The following is a 20,998-nucleotide window of genomic DNA, read 5'->3' on the forward strand; positions in this document are numbered from 1 at the left end:
CACACTGATTGCCCATTCATCTGAGTACCTGTCAGTCCATATGAGTACCTGTCACAGTTCATCTGAGTACCCGAGTACCTGTCACAGTTCATCTGAGTACCCGAGTACCTGCCACAGTCCATCAGAGTACCCGAGTACCTGTCACAGTTCATCTGAGTACCTGTCACCGCCCTTCAGAGTACCCGAATACCAGTTGCCAGCCCATCAGAGTACCCAAGTACCTATCTGTAGCCATTCAGAGTACCCGAGTACCTGTCACCAGCCATCAGAATACCCAAGTACCTGTCACCAGGCCATCAGTTTACTTGTCACCATGCCATTAGAGTACCCGAGTACCTGTCCCCAGCCCATCAGAGTAACCGAGTACCTGTCACCAGCCCATCAGAGTAACCGAGTGCCTGTCACCAGCCCATTAGAGTACATGAGTACCTGTCTGCAGCTCATTAAGTTACCCGAGTACCTGTCTCCAGCTCATCAGAGTACCTATCTGCTGCCCATCAGAGTATCCGAGTACCTATTTGCAGCCCATGCCTCATAGAATATACGTTGGGGTGTTTTCTTTCCAAAATGGGGTCATTTTGTGGGTAATTTCACTGGGCTGGGGCTCAAGGACCTTCAAAAGTGTGATAGGTAGGAAGGAAATGAGATGTGTAATTTAGGCTCCTACAACGCCTGAAGGTACTACTTCAATGTTGGGCCTCTGTATGTGGCCAGGCTGTGTAAAACTCTCAGGCCGCGTACACACGGGCGGATTGTATGGCCTACTTAGTCCGTCATACAATCCGACGGACAGTCCGTCATACTTTCGAATGAACGGACTTGACCACACACGGATGCACAAACAGTCCGTCGAAAGCTTGCGCGATGACGTGTACAGCACGTACGACGGGACTAGAAATAGGAAGTCCAATACACAGCAATGCAACCTTCCGCCGTGTAAATCCTTTCTGAGCATGCGCCATTCTTAGTCCGTCGAACTAGCCTACTCACGAGCGGATTGTCCGCTGAAACCAAAGTATGACGGACAGAATTACGGAAATTCCGAAATACTTAGTACGCCAGACTGCACGCTGAAAAAGTCAGCTGAAGCCCACCCACGAGCGGACTGTCCGCTGAAATGTGTTTCGACGGACTAAGTAGGCCATACAGTCCGCCCGTGTGTACGCGGCCTCACATGTGGTATCGCTACACTCGGGAAGAGTAGCAGAATGTATTTTGGGGTGTCATTTTTTGCTATATACATGCTATGTGTTAGAAATATCTTATAAATGAACAACTTTGTCAAAAAAAAAAAAAAAAAAAAAGTGGTTTCTTTTTTTCCCCACATTTTCCAAAAACTGGAAAAAAATGAACCGTTCAAAAGACTCATTATGCTTCATAGATTATACGTTGGGGTGTTTGCTTTCCAAAATGGGGTCATTTTGTGGGCAATTCCATTGCCCTGGTACTCCAGGGCCTTCAAAAGTGTAATAGGTGGTTGAGAAATGAGATGTGTCATTTATGCTCGTAGAAAGCCTGAAAGTGCTACTTCAATGTTGGAGCTCTGTATGTGGTCAGGCTGTGTAAAAGTTTCACACATGTGGTATCGCCATACTCGGGAACAGTATCAGAATGTATTTTGGGGTGTAATTTGTTGTATGCATATGCTGTGTGTGAAAAGTAACATGATAATATGACAATTTTGTAAAAAAAAAAATCATTTTGCAAAGAATTGTGGGAAAAAAATACAACTTAAAAAAACTCACCATGCTACTTACTTAATACCTTGGAATGTCTACTTGATAAAAAGGGGTAATTTGGGGGGTATTTGTACTTTCCTGACTTGTTAGTGTCTCAAGACATTAGATTCACCTGATGTACTGAAGGCCTGTTCAGATGTGTTCAATTTTCAGTGATTGGCACCATAGTTTGTAAATTCTATAACTTTCACAAAGACCAAATAATATACAGTAATTTGGGTTATTTTTACCAAAGATATGTAGCAGTATAAATTTTGGCCAAAATCTTTTGAAAAAAAATTATCAATTAGCAAAATTTTATGACCGAAACAAAGAAAAGGGCATTTTTTTCACAAAATTTAAAGCGGAGGTCCACCCTAAAATGGACCTCCGCTCATCGGAATCCCCCCCCCTCCGGCGCCACAATTGGCACCTTTCAGGGGGGAGGGGGGTGCAGTTACCTGGATAATCCAGGTAACTGCACCCACTTCCGGGATAGCTGTCTGCGGAAAGGGGCGTAGATTACGCCCCTTTCCGCAACTGCCCGCCCCTTTGCGCAAGTGCCCCGCTGCCTGCTGTGAAACACACAGTTCCCAGAGGCAGCGGGGACCGTCCGGATTGCGCCGCGCGGCTCGCGCATGCGCAGTAGGGAACCGGGAAATGAAGCCGAAAGGCTCCATTTCCTGATTCCCATACCCAAGATGGCGGCGGCAGGACCCGACAGACGACCTAGCGATCGGCTTCGGGTGCCGACATCGCGGGCGTGCTGGACAGGTAAGTGTCACTATTTTAAAAGTCAGCAGCTGCTTTAAGTTTTTTTTTATTTATAGCACAAAAAATAAAAAACCCACTAGTGATTAAATACCACCAAAAGAAAGCTCTTTTTGTGTGAAAAAAGGACGCAAGTTTCAAATGAGTACAGTGTTGCATAACTGAGTAATTGTCATTCAAACTCAAAAGTGCTGAAAGCGGAAAATTGGTCTGGGTAGGAAGGGGGTGTAAGTGCACTGTATTGAGGCGGTTAATATTCTGGCATGCTAAAATAATAAATCAACCAGGTCTTATAGGGTAAGTTAAACCTTTTCCCTTTTCATGCTCAGTAGGCTAGCGTGGAGAACTAAAACATTTAAATAATTATCGGAGATAAAAAATTTAATAAATAATTCCAATCCATAATGGGTATAAAAGATTACAAGATTTTTATTATTACATATAAGACAGAGCTACTGAGCACCGCCGAGATACCCAGGACATTCACTCTGTATCTCGGCGGCGCCATTTTTAAACAGCAAGCCGGCAAAGACACTGACAAGGCTGCAAATGACTGACAAGGCTGCAATGGAAGGCTGCAAATGACTGACAAGGCTGCAATGGAAGGCTGCAAATGACTGACAAGGGGCAAATTACATGACAAGGTGGCAATGGAACGCTGCAAATGACTGACAAGGCTGCAATGAAAGGCTGCAAAGGACACTGACAAGGCTGCATTAATGGGCATTTAAATGTAATTTTTTTTTTGTTAAACCTCCCTCCTAAAAGTTTTTTTCTTTAAAATTCCCTCCTAAACTTGGAGTGCGTGTTATACGCCGGTGCGTGTTATATGCCGATAAATACGGTAATCACTCGAAGAAAACCGTAGAGGGATTGTCCCGACATGTTTAGCCGCTCTGGGCTCATCAGGGGATATTTTAAAGACAGGTTAGATGTAACACTGCATAGAACCAAAAAAAATTAAAACCATTGCATGGACTGAGGGTACAACCATGGATGGTTTTCTCGTGATTTGACCCTGAGGCTCAGACGAAAGATCTTCATTTGGGTGAGCGATAGATGATGGGCTTTGTAGTTAAAAGCTTATTCCATTGTACCATTACCATTTTAATTTTTGTATTGTACCCTCAGTCCATGCAATGGTTTTAATTTGGTTTGTTTTGTTTTGGTTCTATGCAGTGTTACATCTAAACTGTCTTCAAAATATCCCGATAAGCCCAGAGCGGCGAAACATGTCGGGACAATCACTGCTTTCTTCGAGTGATTATACCGTATATACTCGAGTATAGGCCGACCCGAATATAAGCCGAGGCCCCCAATTTACCCCAAAAAAACTGGGAAACTTATTGACTCGTGTATAAGCCGAGGGTGAGACATGCCTGTCCATCCCTGTGTGTCCGTCCATCCCTGTGTGTCCGTCCATCCCTGTGTGTGTGTCCATCCATCCCTGTGTGTGTGTCCATCCATCCCTGTGTGTGTGTCCATCCATCCCAGTGTGTGTGTCCATCCATCCCTGTGTGTGTGTCCATCCATGCCTGTGTGTGTGTGTCCATCCATGCCTGTGTGTGTGTCCATCCATGCCTGTGTGTGTGTCCATCCATGCCTGTGTGTGTGTCCGTGCAGCCTTGTGTGTCCAGCCTACCTCCGTCCCGAGCCTCCGTCCCGTCCCGAGCCGAGCCTCCGTCCCGTCCCGAGCCGAGCCTCCGTCCCGTCCCGAGCCTCCGTCCTTCTGCCATGCCAGGATCGCCACTCTTCGTCGGCGCCTCGGCGGCCATTCCACTGTTCAAAAGCCGAACCTCCGTCTGTGATAGGCGGAACACTCAATTTCCCAGCAGTCTGTGTTCCTCCTATCACGGACATCCTCTCATCCTCGTCCCTAGTATGAGGATGAGCGGATGTCCGTGATAGGCGGACCACTGACTGCTGGGAAATTGAGTGTTCCGCCTATCACAGACGGAGGCGTGGCTTTTGAATAGTAGAATGGCCGCCGTCTGTCTGCTCGACACGCTGATCGGGCAGGCAGACGGCGATGACTCGAGTATAAGCCGAGGGGGGCACTTTCAGCCTCAAAAAAGAGGCTGAAAATCTCGGCTTATACTCGAGTATATACGGTATATTGTGTCATCTGTTTTAAACTTTAGATGTATCCTTGTACATGTGCACTTAACCTTTACCCAACTTTTTATCATGTGTTATATGTAATAATAAAAATCTTGTAATCTTTTATACCCATTATGGATTGGAATTATTATTTTTTTTCTCCGGCACCTATAAAGTCTAGCCAACATTTCCCCGTCTTTACATTTATGTACAGGGATGTCGGTGCCTTTTGTTTGTCATTATCACCTACCCATATTTTAATTTTCCATTTAAATAATTATAATAATAATATCTACCTTTTTAGTTATGTAAAACTAAACTTGTTTAAAATAGTCCTAGTGTTATATAGTAAGCACTAACAATTTGAGTTAGGATTATATTCCCACAACAACACCATAATTACTAAATTCTTAGATATTCAGAACTCTGGCTGTTTTACACAGGAATTCAAAGGGAGGAGCACCTCGCTCCTTACACTGAAACACCGGGGGGGGGGGGGGGGGGTCAGGAATCTGCAAGCAGGCTTTTCTCATCCCCAAAATTATTTCTCACGTTTATTTTTCAACTCCGAGATACGTAGCTATCTTTCTGCTTCTCAAGCATTTGTTAAACATTTAGATATCAATTGCGTCTGGTCTAATTCTGTTTTGCTACACCCATCAGTGATATGCATTATATGAATCTGCTAATTTAACAATTGGGTCACCTTTACATGAAGTTGCAACTCCAACTGTTTGGTTCCTATGAGTCCGGCCGAGGGTTGTCCTCGAGCAGGTGACCCAGATGTAGCACAATCCACCAGACAATGTTGTCCAGTGGTACCTGAGACAGCGCAGTAATCCAAGACACCGCCTCCGGTCCAATTCCCATGGGCCGTATAGTGCAATACCACTGGTGTTGGCTGCCTTACAGAGCAAAGCCATAAGACAATTCATCCAAGTATCTCTTTAAGCTTTTGCAAAGTTCCTGCTTCTCTGCCAGCTCCCCATCTGTCACTGATAGGCAAGCAGGCTACAACACGAGGGAAGGGGGGAAGTGAGTTGTGTCTAACTGTGAGTTTACAGGAACACAGAACATGAGATGTGAAGAATGATTTTTTTGCTGGTTATTTAAACTCCTATTATCAACCCATAAGTTTTTTGATCTTTGGATCCAAACAATTTAAGTTTATCCACTAAATTCTGACACTTTTTTACAGTTATGCCGCGAACACACGTAACCGACTATCCGGCGTACTTAGTCCGGCGGACTTCCTGCCGGAATGTCCGCTGGACTTTCCGAACGGGCTACTTGCCCACACACGGCACTTTTTCAGCGGACTAATACGACGTACTAAGTCCGCCGGACTATCAGCCGTACTTTTAAAATGAACGGACTCGCCCACACACGCAGAGGAAAGTCCGCTCATTTTGAGCGCGTCTCCAGGTAGCCGGGGCCAGCGAAGGAGGCGTCGCTGGCCCCGTCACCTGGTATGGACTTAAAGGGGAACCCCAACGCCGAAAAAATCGGCGTGGGGGTCCCCCCCAGGTCCACATCAGACCCTTGTCCGAGCACGCTACCTGGCCGGCCAGGAAAGGGGGGACGAGCGAGCGCCCCCCCTCCTGAGCCGTACTAGGGCGTGTGCCCTCAACATGGGGGGGTGCCTTGGGGAAGGGGGGCCGCGCGGCCCCCCCCACCCCAAAGCACCTTGTCCCCATGTTGATAAGGACAAGGGCCTCTTCCTGACAACCCTGGCCGTTGGTTGTCGGGGTCAGTGGGCGGGGGGCTTATCGGAATCCGGGAGCCCCCTTTAATAAGGGAGCCCCGGTTACCGGCCCCCCACCCTATGTGAATGAGTATGGGGTACAATGTACCCCTACCCATTCACCTGTAAAAAAAAAGTAAAAAAAAACAACACACAAGGGTTAAAATAGTTTATTGCACAGCTCCGGGGGTCTTCCGTCTTCGGGGGTCTTCTCACCGGACTCCTCCGCTATCTTCTGCTAGCTCTTTTGCTAGCGGAGGAGCCTGGCTTTCTTCTTCGCCGCCGCCCTCTTCCGACTTCAGGGGTCTTGTCCCCCTCTTCGGTTCTTCTTGCCGGGCCACCACGCCTTCTTCTAGCTCTTTTACAGTCGGTGGCTCGGTCTTCTGTCGTCGCTGTCGCTGTCTTCTGTTCTTCTCTTCAGAGGATGCTGGGACTGTGACATCATACTGGGTGGGGACATCATCCGGTGATGTCCCTATATAAGTCGCTGCGTGCCGTGTCCCCGTTATTGTGAGCAGAGAGAGCGACGAGGCAACATCTGAAGAGAAGAACAGAAGACGGCGACAGAAGATCGCCTGTAAAAGAGCTAGAAGAAGGCGCGGTGGCCCGACAAGAAGAACCGAAGAGGGGGACAAGACCCCCGACGTCGGAAGAAGAGGGCGGCGGCGAAGAAGAAAGCCGGGCTCCTCCGCTAGCAAAAGAGCTAGCAGAAGATAGCGGAGGAGTCCGGCGAGAAGACCCCTGAAAACGGAAGACCCCCGGAGCTGTGCAATAAACTATTTTAACCCTTGTGTGTTGTGTTTTTTTTTTACTTTTTTTTACAGGTGAATGGGTAGGGGTACATTGTACCCCATACTCATTCACATAGGGTGGGGGGCCCCCTTATTAAAGGGGGCTCCCGGATTCCGATAAGCCCCCCGCCCGCAGACCCCGACAACCAACGGCCAGGGGTGTCGGGAAGAGGCCCTTGTCCTCCTCAACATGGGGACAAGGTGCTTTGGGGTGGGGTACCCCCACGCCGATTTTTTCGGTGTTGGGGTTCCCCTTTAAGTCCAAACCTTCCCCAAGGCACCCCCCCATGTTGAGGGCATGCGGCTTGGTACGGCTCAGGAGGGGGGGGCGCTCGCTCGCCCCTCCTTTCCTGGCCGGCCGGGTAGCGTGCTCGGACAAGGGTCTGTTGTGGACTTTAGGGGGAACCCCCACGCCGATTTTTTTCGGCGTTGGGGTTCCCCTTTAAGTCCATACCAGGCGGCGGGGCCAGCGACGTCTCCTTCGCGGGCCCCGCCTACCTGGAGACGCGCTCAAAATGAGCGGACTTTTCTCCTGGCGGGAAAAGTCCGTTCATTTCAAAAGTACGGCGGACTGGCATACCAACGGCCAGATTGTCCGCCGAAATGCGAGTCAGACGGAAAGATTGGAGTGCAAAACTACTTTCTAAGTCCGCCGTACTTTTGGGTAAAAAAAGTCCGCCGGAGGCTACACACGGGGGAAGTCCGCCGGACTTTTCCACCGGATTGTTTGATCGTGTGTACGCGGCATTAGTTTACTATTGAATCCAAACTTCCCCTCCCACTTGGCACATTAGGAATACAGCAGCCTAGTAAGCAGGCTCCAAAAACCTCAAGCAATCAACCTGTGATGTTTGGTATTCCTCAAATCTCTTTTTTTTGTCTGTCCAAACAGCAGCAACATTTTTTACCTTAGGCAACGTCCCAAAAATGTCTCTGTCTACGAACACTGGATTATCGAGATATTATACCATCAATCTAAAAGTCGGCAAATACAAAACATTAAACAAGAATCAAACAGAAAAAGAAGAAGAGACTCTTGGAAAGAATTAAGAATAATTTAAATGATCTTACCTCTCAAACACCAGGGGGACTAGATCACGTAGGTTCGAAACCAGACGGTGGGTCCAGGTCTCCAAATTTCGCACCATTAGTGGGCTGCAGCAACAGACGATTTTCGTGTGGAAATCAAATTTGAGGAATCGGACATGTTGGAAATTTTTGGAAAAATCAAACGATTTTCTAATCAATGATGGGAGAATCGTGCGAGAAATGTAATAAGAAAAGAAAATTTACGGAGAGAAAAGAAGATTCCCGGCCAAGAAAATTCTTTTCTGTAGCAACATGAGGTGAAATTGCAGGCTTGGTTGGCCGAATTTTGAAAATCAATGGTGGCATCATCGGATCACAAAAAAAAACAAATTTTCTGATTTTGAAAAAAAAATTCGTTTGGAATTCGACCATGTATGGCTTGCATAAGACTGGCCATACTACCTATAGATTATGTGCAGATTTCTATGGTCAGGTGACGGTCAGATGGAAAAAGTGGAACAGATTCCTCCCATCTATGCTGAACTGTGTGGATGGAAGAATCTCCCACTGGCCCAAGCTTCCATATCTTGCTTGTCGGCCCCGCTGGTTCTCACAACACCTGTACGTTCTGATTTGGTGCAGGCATTTTACTAATTGTAAAATGTAAAAAAAATAAAAAAAGCAGCTGCATATTAGAGCTGCACAATTAATCGTCAAGAATCGTTATCGCGATCTTGACTAAAGTGTTTCACAATTCTTTCTATGCAAATAATTCTCTCTGCTCTTCTGAAGCCTCAGCCCTCAAAAGAAGGGAAGAGAAAAACTGGGCAGTCTGCAAAGAATCAAAACATTCTTTAGCAGTTGAACTTAAGTGTAAACATTGTAACAATTTGTCAATGGAATAGACTGTGTAAGTGAAAAAAGTTTAACCACTTAAACGCTAAACCTTCTTCTGACAATTGTTGGTTTCAAGATAAAATAATTTATTTTTTTTGCTAGAAAATTACTTAGAACCCCCAAACTTTATATATTTTTTTTAGTAGACACCCTAGAAAATAAAATGGTGGTTGTTGCAATATTTTATGTCACACTGTATATGCAATGCAATTTTTTTTTTTTAAATGACTTTAAAAAAAAGCACACACTAACCAGTAAAGTTAGCCCTTTGTTTTGTATATTGTGAAAGATTTTACGTCGAAAGAATCGTGATCTTTTTATTCTAACCAAAAGAATTGTGATTCTTATTTTGGCCAGAATCATGCAGCTCTACTGCATATGTTCAGGAAAGCCTATATGAAAACAATGGTATAATATCATCTTAGTATACTATAGTGATAGTGGGGAAATAGACGGCACGCTGGACAAAGAGTACAGGATACTTTGTAGCACATTGGCTATAGAACACTGCATAAAGAGAGAGAACCACCGCTCCTGGATAGCCCTCCAAGGCGGATGTCCTTCTTCCTAACAAGGAGCCCCAGGTGCTGGCTAATACATGTGCAATAGGCAGGCAATGGCAAAAAACTCTGGATAGCTGCACACCAGAAAAAGGCTTAAAATCCTGTATATTTATTAAAAATCGGGGGTCACATCACATCAAATTCTGATGCATTTCGCACTGGAATCAGTGCTTACTCATAGCTATGAGTAAGCACTGATTCCAGTGCGAAACGTGTCAGTTTTGTACCCTTTTCCTTGCTGTGGATCATTTAATGTGATGTGACCCCCGATTTTTAATAAATACACAGGATTTTAAGCCTTTTTCTGGTGTGCAGCTATCCAGAGTTTTTTTTTTGCCGTTGCCTGCCTATAGAACACTGCATGCTTGCCTTTTTTACTGACATTTTGGAAGAAAATTGGTATTTAAGTAATTGAGAAATTATTTACTAAAGTATTCACAGCCTAGACAGCCAAGAAGATTTATTGACATTTCTTTGTGCACAATTCTTATTCTTATTGTTAACATAAATCACAGCTTCAGGCAGGATTATTAAGGCGAGGCCGTGTCTTTGGCCTCACCTGCGGCTTCGGCCTCGCCTGTGACGGCTGGAATCGCGGGCGGCTGACTGACAGTTCAACTCTAACACACCGGAGAGGTTAGAGGACACAGGAGGGTCGTGTGTGAGGTCAATAATAGGAGGTTTGCACCGGTGGGGAGCTCAGAGCCTCAGACACAGTGCACATGTCTGCTCCCAGTGTCAAATGCCATTCCAGACACGCCCCCTGATACGGAAACTCTAATGGGAAAAAAAATCGATTTTCTTCAAATCTGAATCGATTTGAACTCACAACTCGATTCAAGATTAAAATCAATTTTTTTTCCCCAGCCCTAGTACAGCCCCCCTCCTAATATCTAGCTATAATGCTTCTATTGGCTGAGTAAACACAGTTAGCGTGCTTGGTACAAAATGGTACGTAATTTATCAGCTAAACAGTGTTTCCTATATACTTTGTTCTACCATATATGGCAAAGTTTGCTAGACAAAGACAAAAAAAAACGTTAATTCAAATTCGCTTAGAAGCCATCTTAAAAATCAGTCTCATGGTTTTTCTTCTTTAATAGTCACACAATAAAAATGTAAAACTTTTATAACAGAGAATCTGTGGCAAGACTTGCAAATTGCTGTCCACAGACGCTCTCCATCCAATCTAACAGAGCTTGAGCTATTTTGCAAAGACTAGGCAAAAATGTCACTCTCTAGATATGCAAAGCTGCTAGAAACATACCCAAAATGACTTGCAGATGTAATTGCAGCAAAAGGTGGTTCTACAAAGTATTGACTCAGGGGAGCTGAATACAAATGCACGCCACACTTTTCACATATTTATTTGTAAAACATTTTGGAAATCATTTACCATTTTCCTTCCACTTCACAATTATGTGCCACTTTGTGTTGGTCTATCACATAAAATCCCAATAAGATACATTTATGTTTTTTTGTTGCAAACATGACAAAATGTGGAAAATTTCAAGGGGTATGAATACTTTTTCAATGCATGGACAGGTGATTCTGCACAGACTGGCCATCCTGTAGCAGTAGATCTGTTATAGGGGCGGTCGTTAAGTGGTTAAACAAGTTTAAACTGAAATCTAAGTTCAAGGTAAAATACTATTTTGAACTTTGATCTACCTTTCTAATTACAATATATATTTATCTTAATTTGCTGAAGGACATAGCACAGAAATTCTTTACAATTGGGTATATTGCTGCTTACAAGAGGCGTGGACACAGTACAAATCAAAAAGGTGCACTTCTTCCTCTAAAGCAGTGTTTCTCAAATCCAGTCCTCAGGCCCCCCCAACAGGTCATGTTTTCCATTATTTTTCACAGGTGATTTGATCAGTTTCACTGCCTTAGCAATTACCACAGCCGTTTCATCTGAGGGAAATCCTGAAAACATGACCTGTTGTGGGGGCCTGAGGACTGGATTTGAGAAACACTGCTCTAAAGGCTATACCCTTACACCAGCTCAAGAACTCTTAGCTTAGTGTCATTTGGAGATAGGATGTCTCTTGTCAGCTGTACTGGATTAAGACTTTGCTGACAAAATTCTTCAGGCATGCAGATGTTCACAATTTCATGCAGGATCTTTGATATGCTGGATTGTCTCTTCAGTGTTTTTATGGATAGACCTCAATTCAGTTCAGTACTTCAGTGTGATAGCCCTGCATCTGACTTCATTGCCACTGGAAATAGTGCTGTGCTTGAAACTGACTGCACTGTGGTGTAATGCCAGAACATCACATTTTTGAAGTCATAAAGGTGGTTCACTCCAGGCTTCTAGGACCAGCCCAGTCCTTCTTTCACAGGCTAGCCAAAAAACTTGCCAGTTGGTACTTCTGCTGTGTCCCAGACATTTTCTTTTTTTTTGGTGGCAACATTCTGTTTAACCACTTCCGGACCGCCCACCACACATACTGCGGCAGGAATGACGCACTTGTATGTCGTTTCGCGCATGGGATACTGCATGCCAGCTGCACGCTAGGGGAGCGCACGCATGGAACTGAAGGACTCGATGTCTGCTGGCCACCCGCAATCACTCCACAGAGTGACAGAATGCGGATCTGCATATGTAAACAAGGTGGATTCCTCTTCTGACGGGCTAAACTGAGATCGCCTGTTCCAATAATCAGGAACAGCAATCTCTGTGTTGTCTCAATGAGCCCATTCCCCACACAGTTAGAGCCAGTGTAATTTATACATTGATCGGTGCATTTATTTTAGCACTGATCACTGTATTGATGTCACTAGTCCTCAAAAAATGTCAGTTAGGGTCAGATTTGTCCGCCGCAATTTCGCAGTCCTGCAAAAAATCGCAGATCGCCACCATTACCAGTAAAAACAATAAAAAAAAAATTAAAGTCCCTAAATCTATCCCCTATTTTGTAGATGCTATAACTTTTGTGCAAACCAATCAGTATATGCTTATTGGGATTTTGTTTATCAATAATATGTAGAAGAATACAAATTAGGCTACATTTTTGGAGAATTTTTTTTTTGGCTATGTATTATAGCAGAATGTAAAAAAATATTGTTTTTTTTTTTTTTTGAAATTATCGTTTTTTTGTTTATAGCGCAAAAAATAAAAACCACAGAGATGATCAAATACCACCAAAAGAAAGCTCTATTTGTGGGAAGAAAAGGACATCAATTTTGTTTGGGTACAGGGCCGCAGGGCCGTGCAGTTGTCACTTAAAGCGATGCAGTGTAGTATCACAAAAAATGGCCTGGTCATTAAGGGGTAAATCCTTCCTGGCTGAAGTAGTTAATTTTTCCTGTGAAATTAAATAAAGTCCCTGTGTTTTACTGGTGTCTCTAGTTGTTATTTGTCATGTATTCTGCTGCTATTTTGTTAAATAACTTACGCCCTACTTGAGTTGAGGCCCCATCTTGCTGATCTCCTTCTGGGTCCACCATAGTGCATCATAGGAAGTTGGGTGGACTTGGTCAGGCACATAGTTCAGTATTTTCTTGGCCTTTCCTTCTGCTCCCTGCTACATGAACTGTTCCTGTACAGCTGAAACAAGTCTCTTTAGCAAGGAACACAGCAGTATCGCCACCATTTGCTTGACTTTCTGGTCCCTCAGTACCCAACCTGTGGCCCTTTGGTATATGATGTGCAGTCCACGGACCTCAGCAGACTGTAGTGGGAAGATTAATTAGGGTAATAGTATTTATCTCTACTGGTTTCATATAAAATGTTCCCAGTTTCATATTGTCCCTAGCCAAATATATAGCATGTCCACACTCATTTCTTCTTCAGTTTCTGGCAATCCTCTCAATCATTGCATATATTGAACATAATGTGGAGCCCTTTGGTGACACATTTGAGGCCCTCTATAGCTCATACGTTGACAACTACTGGTCTAGTCTCCCAGTCTTTGAAGTACAATCCATTAGCTAGCTGGATTCTTTAGGTCTTCAGACGTGCCTGTGGATAGATTTACTATGATTCACTTGTTTTCCCTTTTATGTTTTAGCCTACCCAGACTAAGACAAACGCTCTTCTTAGCTACAAGGATCTTCTTCCAAGGAGCATGATTCTGTGGGAGTGTACTTTAATTCTTTAAATAAAACAAGGACTGTTGGAGACTTTAGTTCAAGACATCTGTCAATGGACATTTAAATTAAATGAGACATCTGCCCCTTCCTGCAGCAAAGTGGCTGTCAAGTGTTTTCCTAAGGTTGTCTCTCGTTTTCTCTAAAAGTAATGGAAGCAGCTTTACCAATCCTTTTCCATTCCAAGCTTTTTTTTTCCCCATTCTTTATCATTTTTTGGGGGATCTTGTTAAAAAATAGGCTATACTTCCTGTGTTAGATACGCATATGTCTTGCCTCAACAGGATGACAGTCATTCAAATCAAAGGTGTTCTTCCTTCAAAGACTTGGCAGATAAAGAGCAAGAGTGTCTTTCAAGGCTTCAATACTACTTTGTGGCAAGTATACTGGTGCAGCTGTTTTGATTTTGGCCCTTGTAGCACAGACATTGATGGATTGGTCTAGGCTCCTTCATCAGGTACTGATTGTGGAAAACTCACCACAGCACCTTATCGGCATGACAGACCAGAAGCTATGCCTCAAGTACTTTTGTAATATAGCACACAATTGCAGTACACTCCCCTGGTAGCTTGTATGAGCACAATATCTTTGTTCTCAGGGTTCTCTGGCTCAAGTCTTGATTTGTCAACAGTGCCTTCAGAAAGGTTTCTTATTGCACCCCCTTTGCTGGGGATACATTTTTGGTACTTTCTTAGATGAGATCATTACAGAGGACCTATTATTGCTGCTTTACCAACACCTTTGGCTGTGGATATAATTTCTGTCACTACCAGTGAAGGAAGTATATATTATTGCTGACACCAATGAAGGAGGGGTTAATTGCTGCTTCGCTCACTAAAATCACTAAAGCAGGAGGTGTTATTTTTGATAAAGTCAGAATAGACGAAACATGTAGGGGCAGAGCCTAATGCTCAGAATGAGTAGAAACTATGTTCTGTCAGTTTTGCTGTTTTTGTGAGAGGGTGTTCTGCCAAAACAACCAATTCACCAAAATCTCAAACCACGTCACTTCCGGTGAGTCTAGAGGAGCAGTAATTGGAAATTTTGAAGGAGGTACAGAGCGTGACAGAGCGTGCACACAGGAAAGCCTGTACTCGCCTTTACTCTCCTCTACTCGCACCCTGTCAGCATGAATAGAGGAAAGCCGATAACTTCCTGGTTACGCTGTGACCAGCTGGGATTGGACACAGCTGATCACATGGTAACGAGCCTCTGTCATAGGCTCTTTACCAAGATCGGAGATGTGACACAGGCACAATGTTCATACTTTTGGTTCTGTATGCCACCAGAATAAAATTAAAATGAAACAATCCAAATGAATTTGAAGTGCAGACTTTCAGCTTTAATTCAGGGGGTTGAACATAAATATCAAGTATAAATTTTAGGAACTGCAACCATTTATATACACAGTCCCCCCATTTTCAGGGGCTCAAAGGTAATTGGATAAATTAATATAATCATAAATAAAATGTTAATTTTTAATATGTTGTTGAGAATGCTTTACTGGCAATGACTGCCTGAAGTGTGGAACCCATGGACATTACCAAATACTGGGTTTCCTCCTTTCTGAAGCTTTGCCAGGCTCTAACTGCATCTGTCTTCAGTTGTTCTTTGTTTGTGGGTCTTTCTGCCTAGTTTTGCCTTCAGCAAGTGAAATGCGTGCTCATTTGGGTTGAGATCAGATGATTGACTCGGCCATTGCAGAATATTGCACTTCTTTTCCTTCAAAAGCTCCTAGGTTGCTTTTGCAGTGTGTTTTGGATCCTTGTCCATCTGTACTGTGAAGCGCCGTCTAAGAAACTTTGCTGCATTTGTCTGAATCTGGGCTGACAGTATATCTCTAAACACTTTTTTCTTCCTGTCATTCTGGTACAGATTAATCTTAGTTTTATCTGTCCAAAGAAAGCTTTTCCAGAACTGGTCTCCCTTTTTTAGATGTTTTTTGGCAAAGTCTAATCTGGCTTTTCTACCCTTCAGGCTTATCAATGGTTTGCACCATGTGGTGAACCCTCTGCATTAGCTCCAGACCTTTTACCTGCTTAATTGATGAAGAAATAACGAAGGAGTAGCCCACACCTGACGATGAAACAGCTTTTGATTCAATCGTCCAATTACTTTGGTCCCTTGAAAAAGGGGATGGCTATTCTTAAGAGCTGTAATTACTAAACCCTTCCTCCGATGTGGATGTACATAGCCTTAAATTAAACCTGAGAGTGTGCACTTTCAGACCATATCCATTATATAACCATAGCTTGAATATGTTTTGGTAAATTCCCGAAAAAAAAAAAAAATTGTGCCAGTGTCCAAATATTTATAAACCTAACTGTATATATACAGTTGTGCTCATAACTTTACATACCCTGGCAGAATTTATGATTTCTTGGCCATTTTTCAGAGAATATGAATGATAACACAAAAACATTTCTTTCACTCATGGTTAGTGTTAGGCTGAAGCCATTTATTATCAATCAACTGTGTTTACTCCTTTTAAATCATAATGATAACAGAAACTACCCAAATTACCCTGATCAAAAGTTTACATACCCCAGTTCCTAATACTGTAATAACTTTAGCGCAAACCAATCAATATACACTTATTGTGTGTGTGTTATTTTTTTATTTTTTTTTTTTTTACCAAAAATATGTAGAATAATACATATTGGCCTAAACTGATGAAGAAATTTGTTTTTAAGCCACTTCAGATCCGCGCTATAGCCAAATGACGGCTACAGTGCGGACCTACTTTGCCGGGAGTTCAAAAAAGGAGAGGGGTCTCTCTCTCCTTTTCTCCCTCTCTCTCGCTCTCCCTCTATCTCTGTCTCTTTCTCTCTCTCTCTCCCTCTTTCTTTTTCCCCATCTCTCCCCCCTCTCCTTTTTTCTCTTCCCCCTTTCCCTCTCTCCTTGCTTGCAGGCAACAGCATGTGGTGAAAATTGTGTTTCTTCACATTTTACATGTTCCTTTTTAAAAACGCTTATAAACATGAACGTGCATAAACAGATTACCGCAGTTACATGCATTTGGCCTTTGAAATGTCAGTAAGCTACAGTCCTGAACACATGCGATTTTTATGTTTTCAAAAAAATGGCAGTAAACTCAACTGCTTCTAAACTACTAACGACTGAGTGTACATGTACACATAATATAACATTGAGGAGAGTTCAGGGGCTGCTGAAAGAAAACCCCCAACTGCTCCTAAACGTGAGTTTAGCAGCTGGAGTGTACATGAGACCTTAAATTATTACTAAACCCAGTAATATGAAAATAGTTCATCTGCCCCCCCCAATTCCCACAGCTTATAAATCTTTTTACATTAAAATATTGCCACTATATACCTTTGTAGCAAGGTCCCAGGCCTCCACAAGCCTAATGGTGACCTCCAGAGTCAGGGAGAGCCCACATCCTTCTATGTATAATGGGTTATGAGGCATAGTGGCTGTAATGCAATGTAGATTCATGGGAGCCAGACACTTCTTGAATGCAAAGAGATGTATTATGTCTTAAACAGAACTGTGGGAGAGGGTTTAGAGCCAGGACACCCTTTAGTAGTTGCAGTGTTAATTGGCAGACTCCAAGACTTCTATAGGTAGACAAACATGGAGGGAAAAGCACCCAGCCGGACACCACATTTGCATGTGTAGACACTCTGTCTCCTATGGCAACAATCTTAAACAGTTTCTAACAAAGGTTGCAATGAACTCTTTCACTTCCTCTACAATCTCCTATTGTAGTTCTTCACTGAACCGAGCTCCCAGTCTCTCTTACTAGACTTGCTGATCCACTGCCACTGGATCTCCTGAGCTCTTTCAACCTTCTTCCTCAAGCGTCACCCCCGCTGGGGCCCTAGCATGGCATCCAATATAATCCTCAAGCATCACCCCACTGGCCTGCTTGGTCTCTGGTTTGACACACAAGGCTGCTCTGCAAGCGTCACCTCCACTGGCTGGGTCCTCTGGTACTTTCTTCAGCTACTCACAATGGTCCCTGGTAATAAGGTGGGTGGATGCTTAGTGGGGACAGCTTCCCCTCTACCTCTGACCATGACAGGTTCTCCGGCTGGCATAACCCTCACTTCTAGTTGGACTGCAAGCCGCAGTCCCAACCCTATGCTGCTCTCTTGCTTCTGGATAGGCCCTCAGACATCCTAACAGCCAGATGTCCCCGGGATAAGCCTCAGGTTCTGACCTAGCAGCCCGGGGCAGCACAACACACGTCCACCCAGACGGCCGTCCAGGTGGCACAGAACCTTGATCACCTGACCTCACCCAAATAAATAAACTCTCCCAGCAGACCAAGGGACCAAAGAAGATCCCTGTCTATTGGCTGAGATACCCCATCTATTCCTAATCTGTGCTTGCAATGCCCTTGTCTTATCTATTGCCACCAGATACCCGGCCATCTAGTGACAGAAGAGAGAAATGCAGTAATTCCAGAATTAGGGTGGAATCAATTGTTCCCCTATCAATTGGCCAAGGCAACTATACTTGGCAGGTAAATTTCTAGCAACCCTGCCTAAACATCAGGGTGCTACACCTTTTTGGCTGATCTGTATACCATGGTCAGTGATAAACTGCACAGTCTTTCCAGTGCTGAGAGTTCAGGTAGGAGGAGATTTCCACTGCAGCCTGTATACAGGGCCACATGTGTGATGATCATGTGACCTGGTTATCTCTGAGAGCAAGTAAATGTTCTCTCCAGCATAAAAGACACAACTGGGAATGTGCAGCTTGGCTACCCTGCCTGTGTTTGCTGGCCTTCCCCAGGTAGACAGTGCAGGAGGGAAGGATCTGTGCATACAAGATAAAACAGCCTTTTTACACAATGCAGAAGATTACCCCTTAAGTTCCACACTGAATTTAACAAGCATGCTATGCTGCATACACAGACAGATTTTACTGTTGTGGGTTTAGTAACACTTTAAGGAGAGCCGGGACAGCTGGGCTCAGGTAGAGCTCATGCCCTATATATATATATATATATATATATATATATATATATATATATATATATATATATATATATATATATATATGTATATACTGTACAGTTGTTTATGCCAGGGACAGATCTAATGTCAGTTTCTGTACTAAATGTACTAGCCAATTCAATATCTGCGAGTTGTCTATAATCTCTTCATTCTATTTTATAGGTGACTTTGCAGCAATGAATGAAGAGTGTTCGGATATCTTGGATGGAAGCAGTAAAGTTATACTTGCAGCACAGAATGAAGCAGCATTATTATCATTAATGGAAAGGACTGGGTACAATATGGTACAAGAAAATGGACAGCGTAAATTTGGTGGTCCTCCTCCAGGTAACATTATTGGACAGTGCATGTTAAAAACTCAACTGATGTACAACAGAAAGAGAGATGTCTATTACATTGAAATTACATTTAGAAAATGTTCTACAAGCTTTTACTGTCTACAAGGCACATTGGCAAAGAGGTTTATCTTTTGCACCACTTGCTTCACCCATGTATGTCAGCTGGTTTATTGTGGCCTATTTGAAATATGATATTGTGTAATCTGTTGGTGAATCAAAACTTGTCAGTTGAGAACTCAATTCAGTAGAAATTTGAACATAATCCTATACACTATTGTAAAGAAAGAATTCAGGAAGTACATGTTTTAGTTCCCCCTTAGGTTTAGAATGACACAGAGATTACATGTTCCAAAAAATAATAGAAAAGGTTCAGTAGTCTAGGGGGGAGAGATGAGAAATAGTGGTATTGTACTTGAAATAAAAAGCTTACCTTGAAAAAAAAAAAAAATATGTTTGGATGTTGGACTTCTACAGGATGGCTGCTACATTAGAATGGTTTTGCAATGGAGATAGTGAGTGATTTAATAATAACATCTCAGTGTTTTGACCTCTCATCCTCTCAGCTCAGAAGTGTGGGGTGCATTGACAGGGAGGCAGGACGTTTGGAGTTAGGAGTTCAGTGTCAATGGTGCTGGTAGGCAAGGAGATTTAGAGACAGGGTTGCTTGGTGATAGGGAAATGCCCTGCTAGGGAGCAGAATGCTTGTAAACATGCACTATGGCTTCTTCAACTAAGCATCACCTGATATGGTGTAGATTCATGCACTGCATTGCCTGCTAAACAAAGGTAAATGCAGTGGGAGTTAGTTAAATTGGCAAAGGTTGTCTTTTCAATCAAACAGGTTTTATTGGTACAAAAAAAACAAGATATACAAATAATACAATATCACAGAAAGCATCAGATAATGGTGACAATATGAAAAGAAACAAGAAAAAGCATCTTAAATACAAAGGAGAGTGGGGTTAGGTATAAAAAAATAAAATAGTATACAGTGGTGCATAATATAAGAACCAAGAACTGTCTACCCATGGTACAGTATATATACAGTGTCCTCATAATTCCTGGTTAGTTAAAGGTGTGGGGGACATGACTGCAAATATTCTGGATCTGGCTAGGGTTGTTTTTAGTATTAAAATATTTGTGTGCATTTTACTGCACATTACCTTGGTAAGGGGCAACATATGCTCTGCAGTGCCATTCATTAGGACTGGCACTCCAATGTACAAATAGAGTAGGTGCCAATTAATTTTCATTGCATACCAAAAACATGTTCTTTGTATTGCAGAACGCTGCAAACCCCCCCCCCCCAAAAAAAAAACACGTCTGCTTTTCTTTCATTAAGGTGTGTTGGCAGACCATTTTTGATTAAGTGGCTGTCTTAATGCAACACATATTAATGTACAATATACCACACATTATTGTATATACAGTAACAAACTGTAATGGCACGACATAGTGTGAATGGGGGTCTTGAGTGGTTTGAGTTGCACTGCTGGCTATGTGATGTGTGCCGTAAGGACTTCTTGGAAATCTCTACGTTTTTACTGAATATGCGCAGGACCCATAGTGGGATTTAGTGACAATACAGCTGATCCCTTGTAAACTGTAGTGATCCCTGCACATAACATTTTAAATATGGGACTACAGTACAGGACACATATATACAGATATCATCAGTTGTTTGTACACTGGCACAGAGCTCGGAAGTCCCTCATATAACTCCTTCCACTCCCAGAGATCCTCAGCTATTAATCAAGCAATAGAGGACAAAAGAAGGGAGGGTCCTGTTTTCTGTGCTGTATTCAACGAAAATGGATAGTACAGGTAAGTCAAAAATTCTATTTTCTTGTTCATACAATACAGGACTCAGACAGATTCAAAGATAGCTTGGACGTTCCAAAGCAATACAAACAAAGGGTGGGGAACAGAACAAACAAATGCCAATAGGCCCACTTAAAAAA

General features: G+C 43.2%; 1 protein-coding gene across 1 annotated transcript in view; it reads left to right on the top strand.

The window, feature by feature from the left end:
- The window catches only part of RBM46 (RNA binding motif protein 46), an 88,192-nt gene that overhangs the window by 30,917 nt on the left and 36,277 nt on the right, over positions 1-20,998 (top strand). The window contains exon 2 of the mRNA XM_077477084.1: positions 18,862-19,026. Within this exon, the coding sequence (XP_077333210.1) occupies positions 18,862-19,026 (165 nt within the window). The remainder of the gene's footprint in view (positions 1-18,861; positions 19,027-20,998) is intronic.

This window comes from Lithobates pipiens, unplaced genomic scaffold (genome assembly GCF_037356315.1).
Source record: "Lithobates pipiens isolate NorthernLeopardFrog02 unplaced genomic scaffold, aLitPip1_a1.2 Scaffold_13, whole genome shotgun sequence".
In the NCBI taxonomy this organism is placed as follows: Eukaryota; Metazoa; Chordata; class Amphibia; order Anura; family Ranidae; genus Lithobates; species Lithobates pipiens.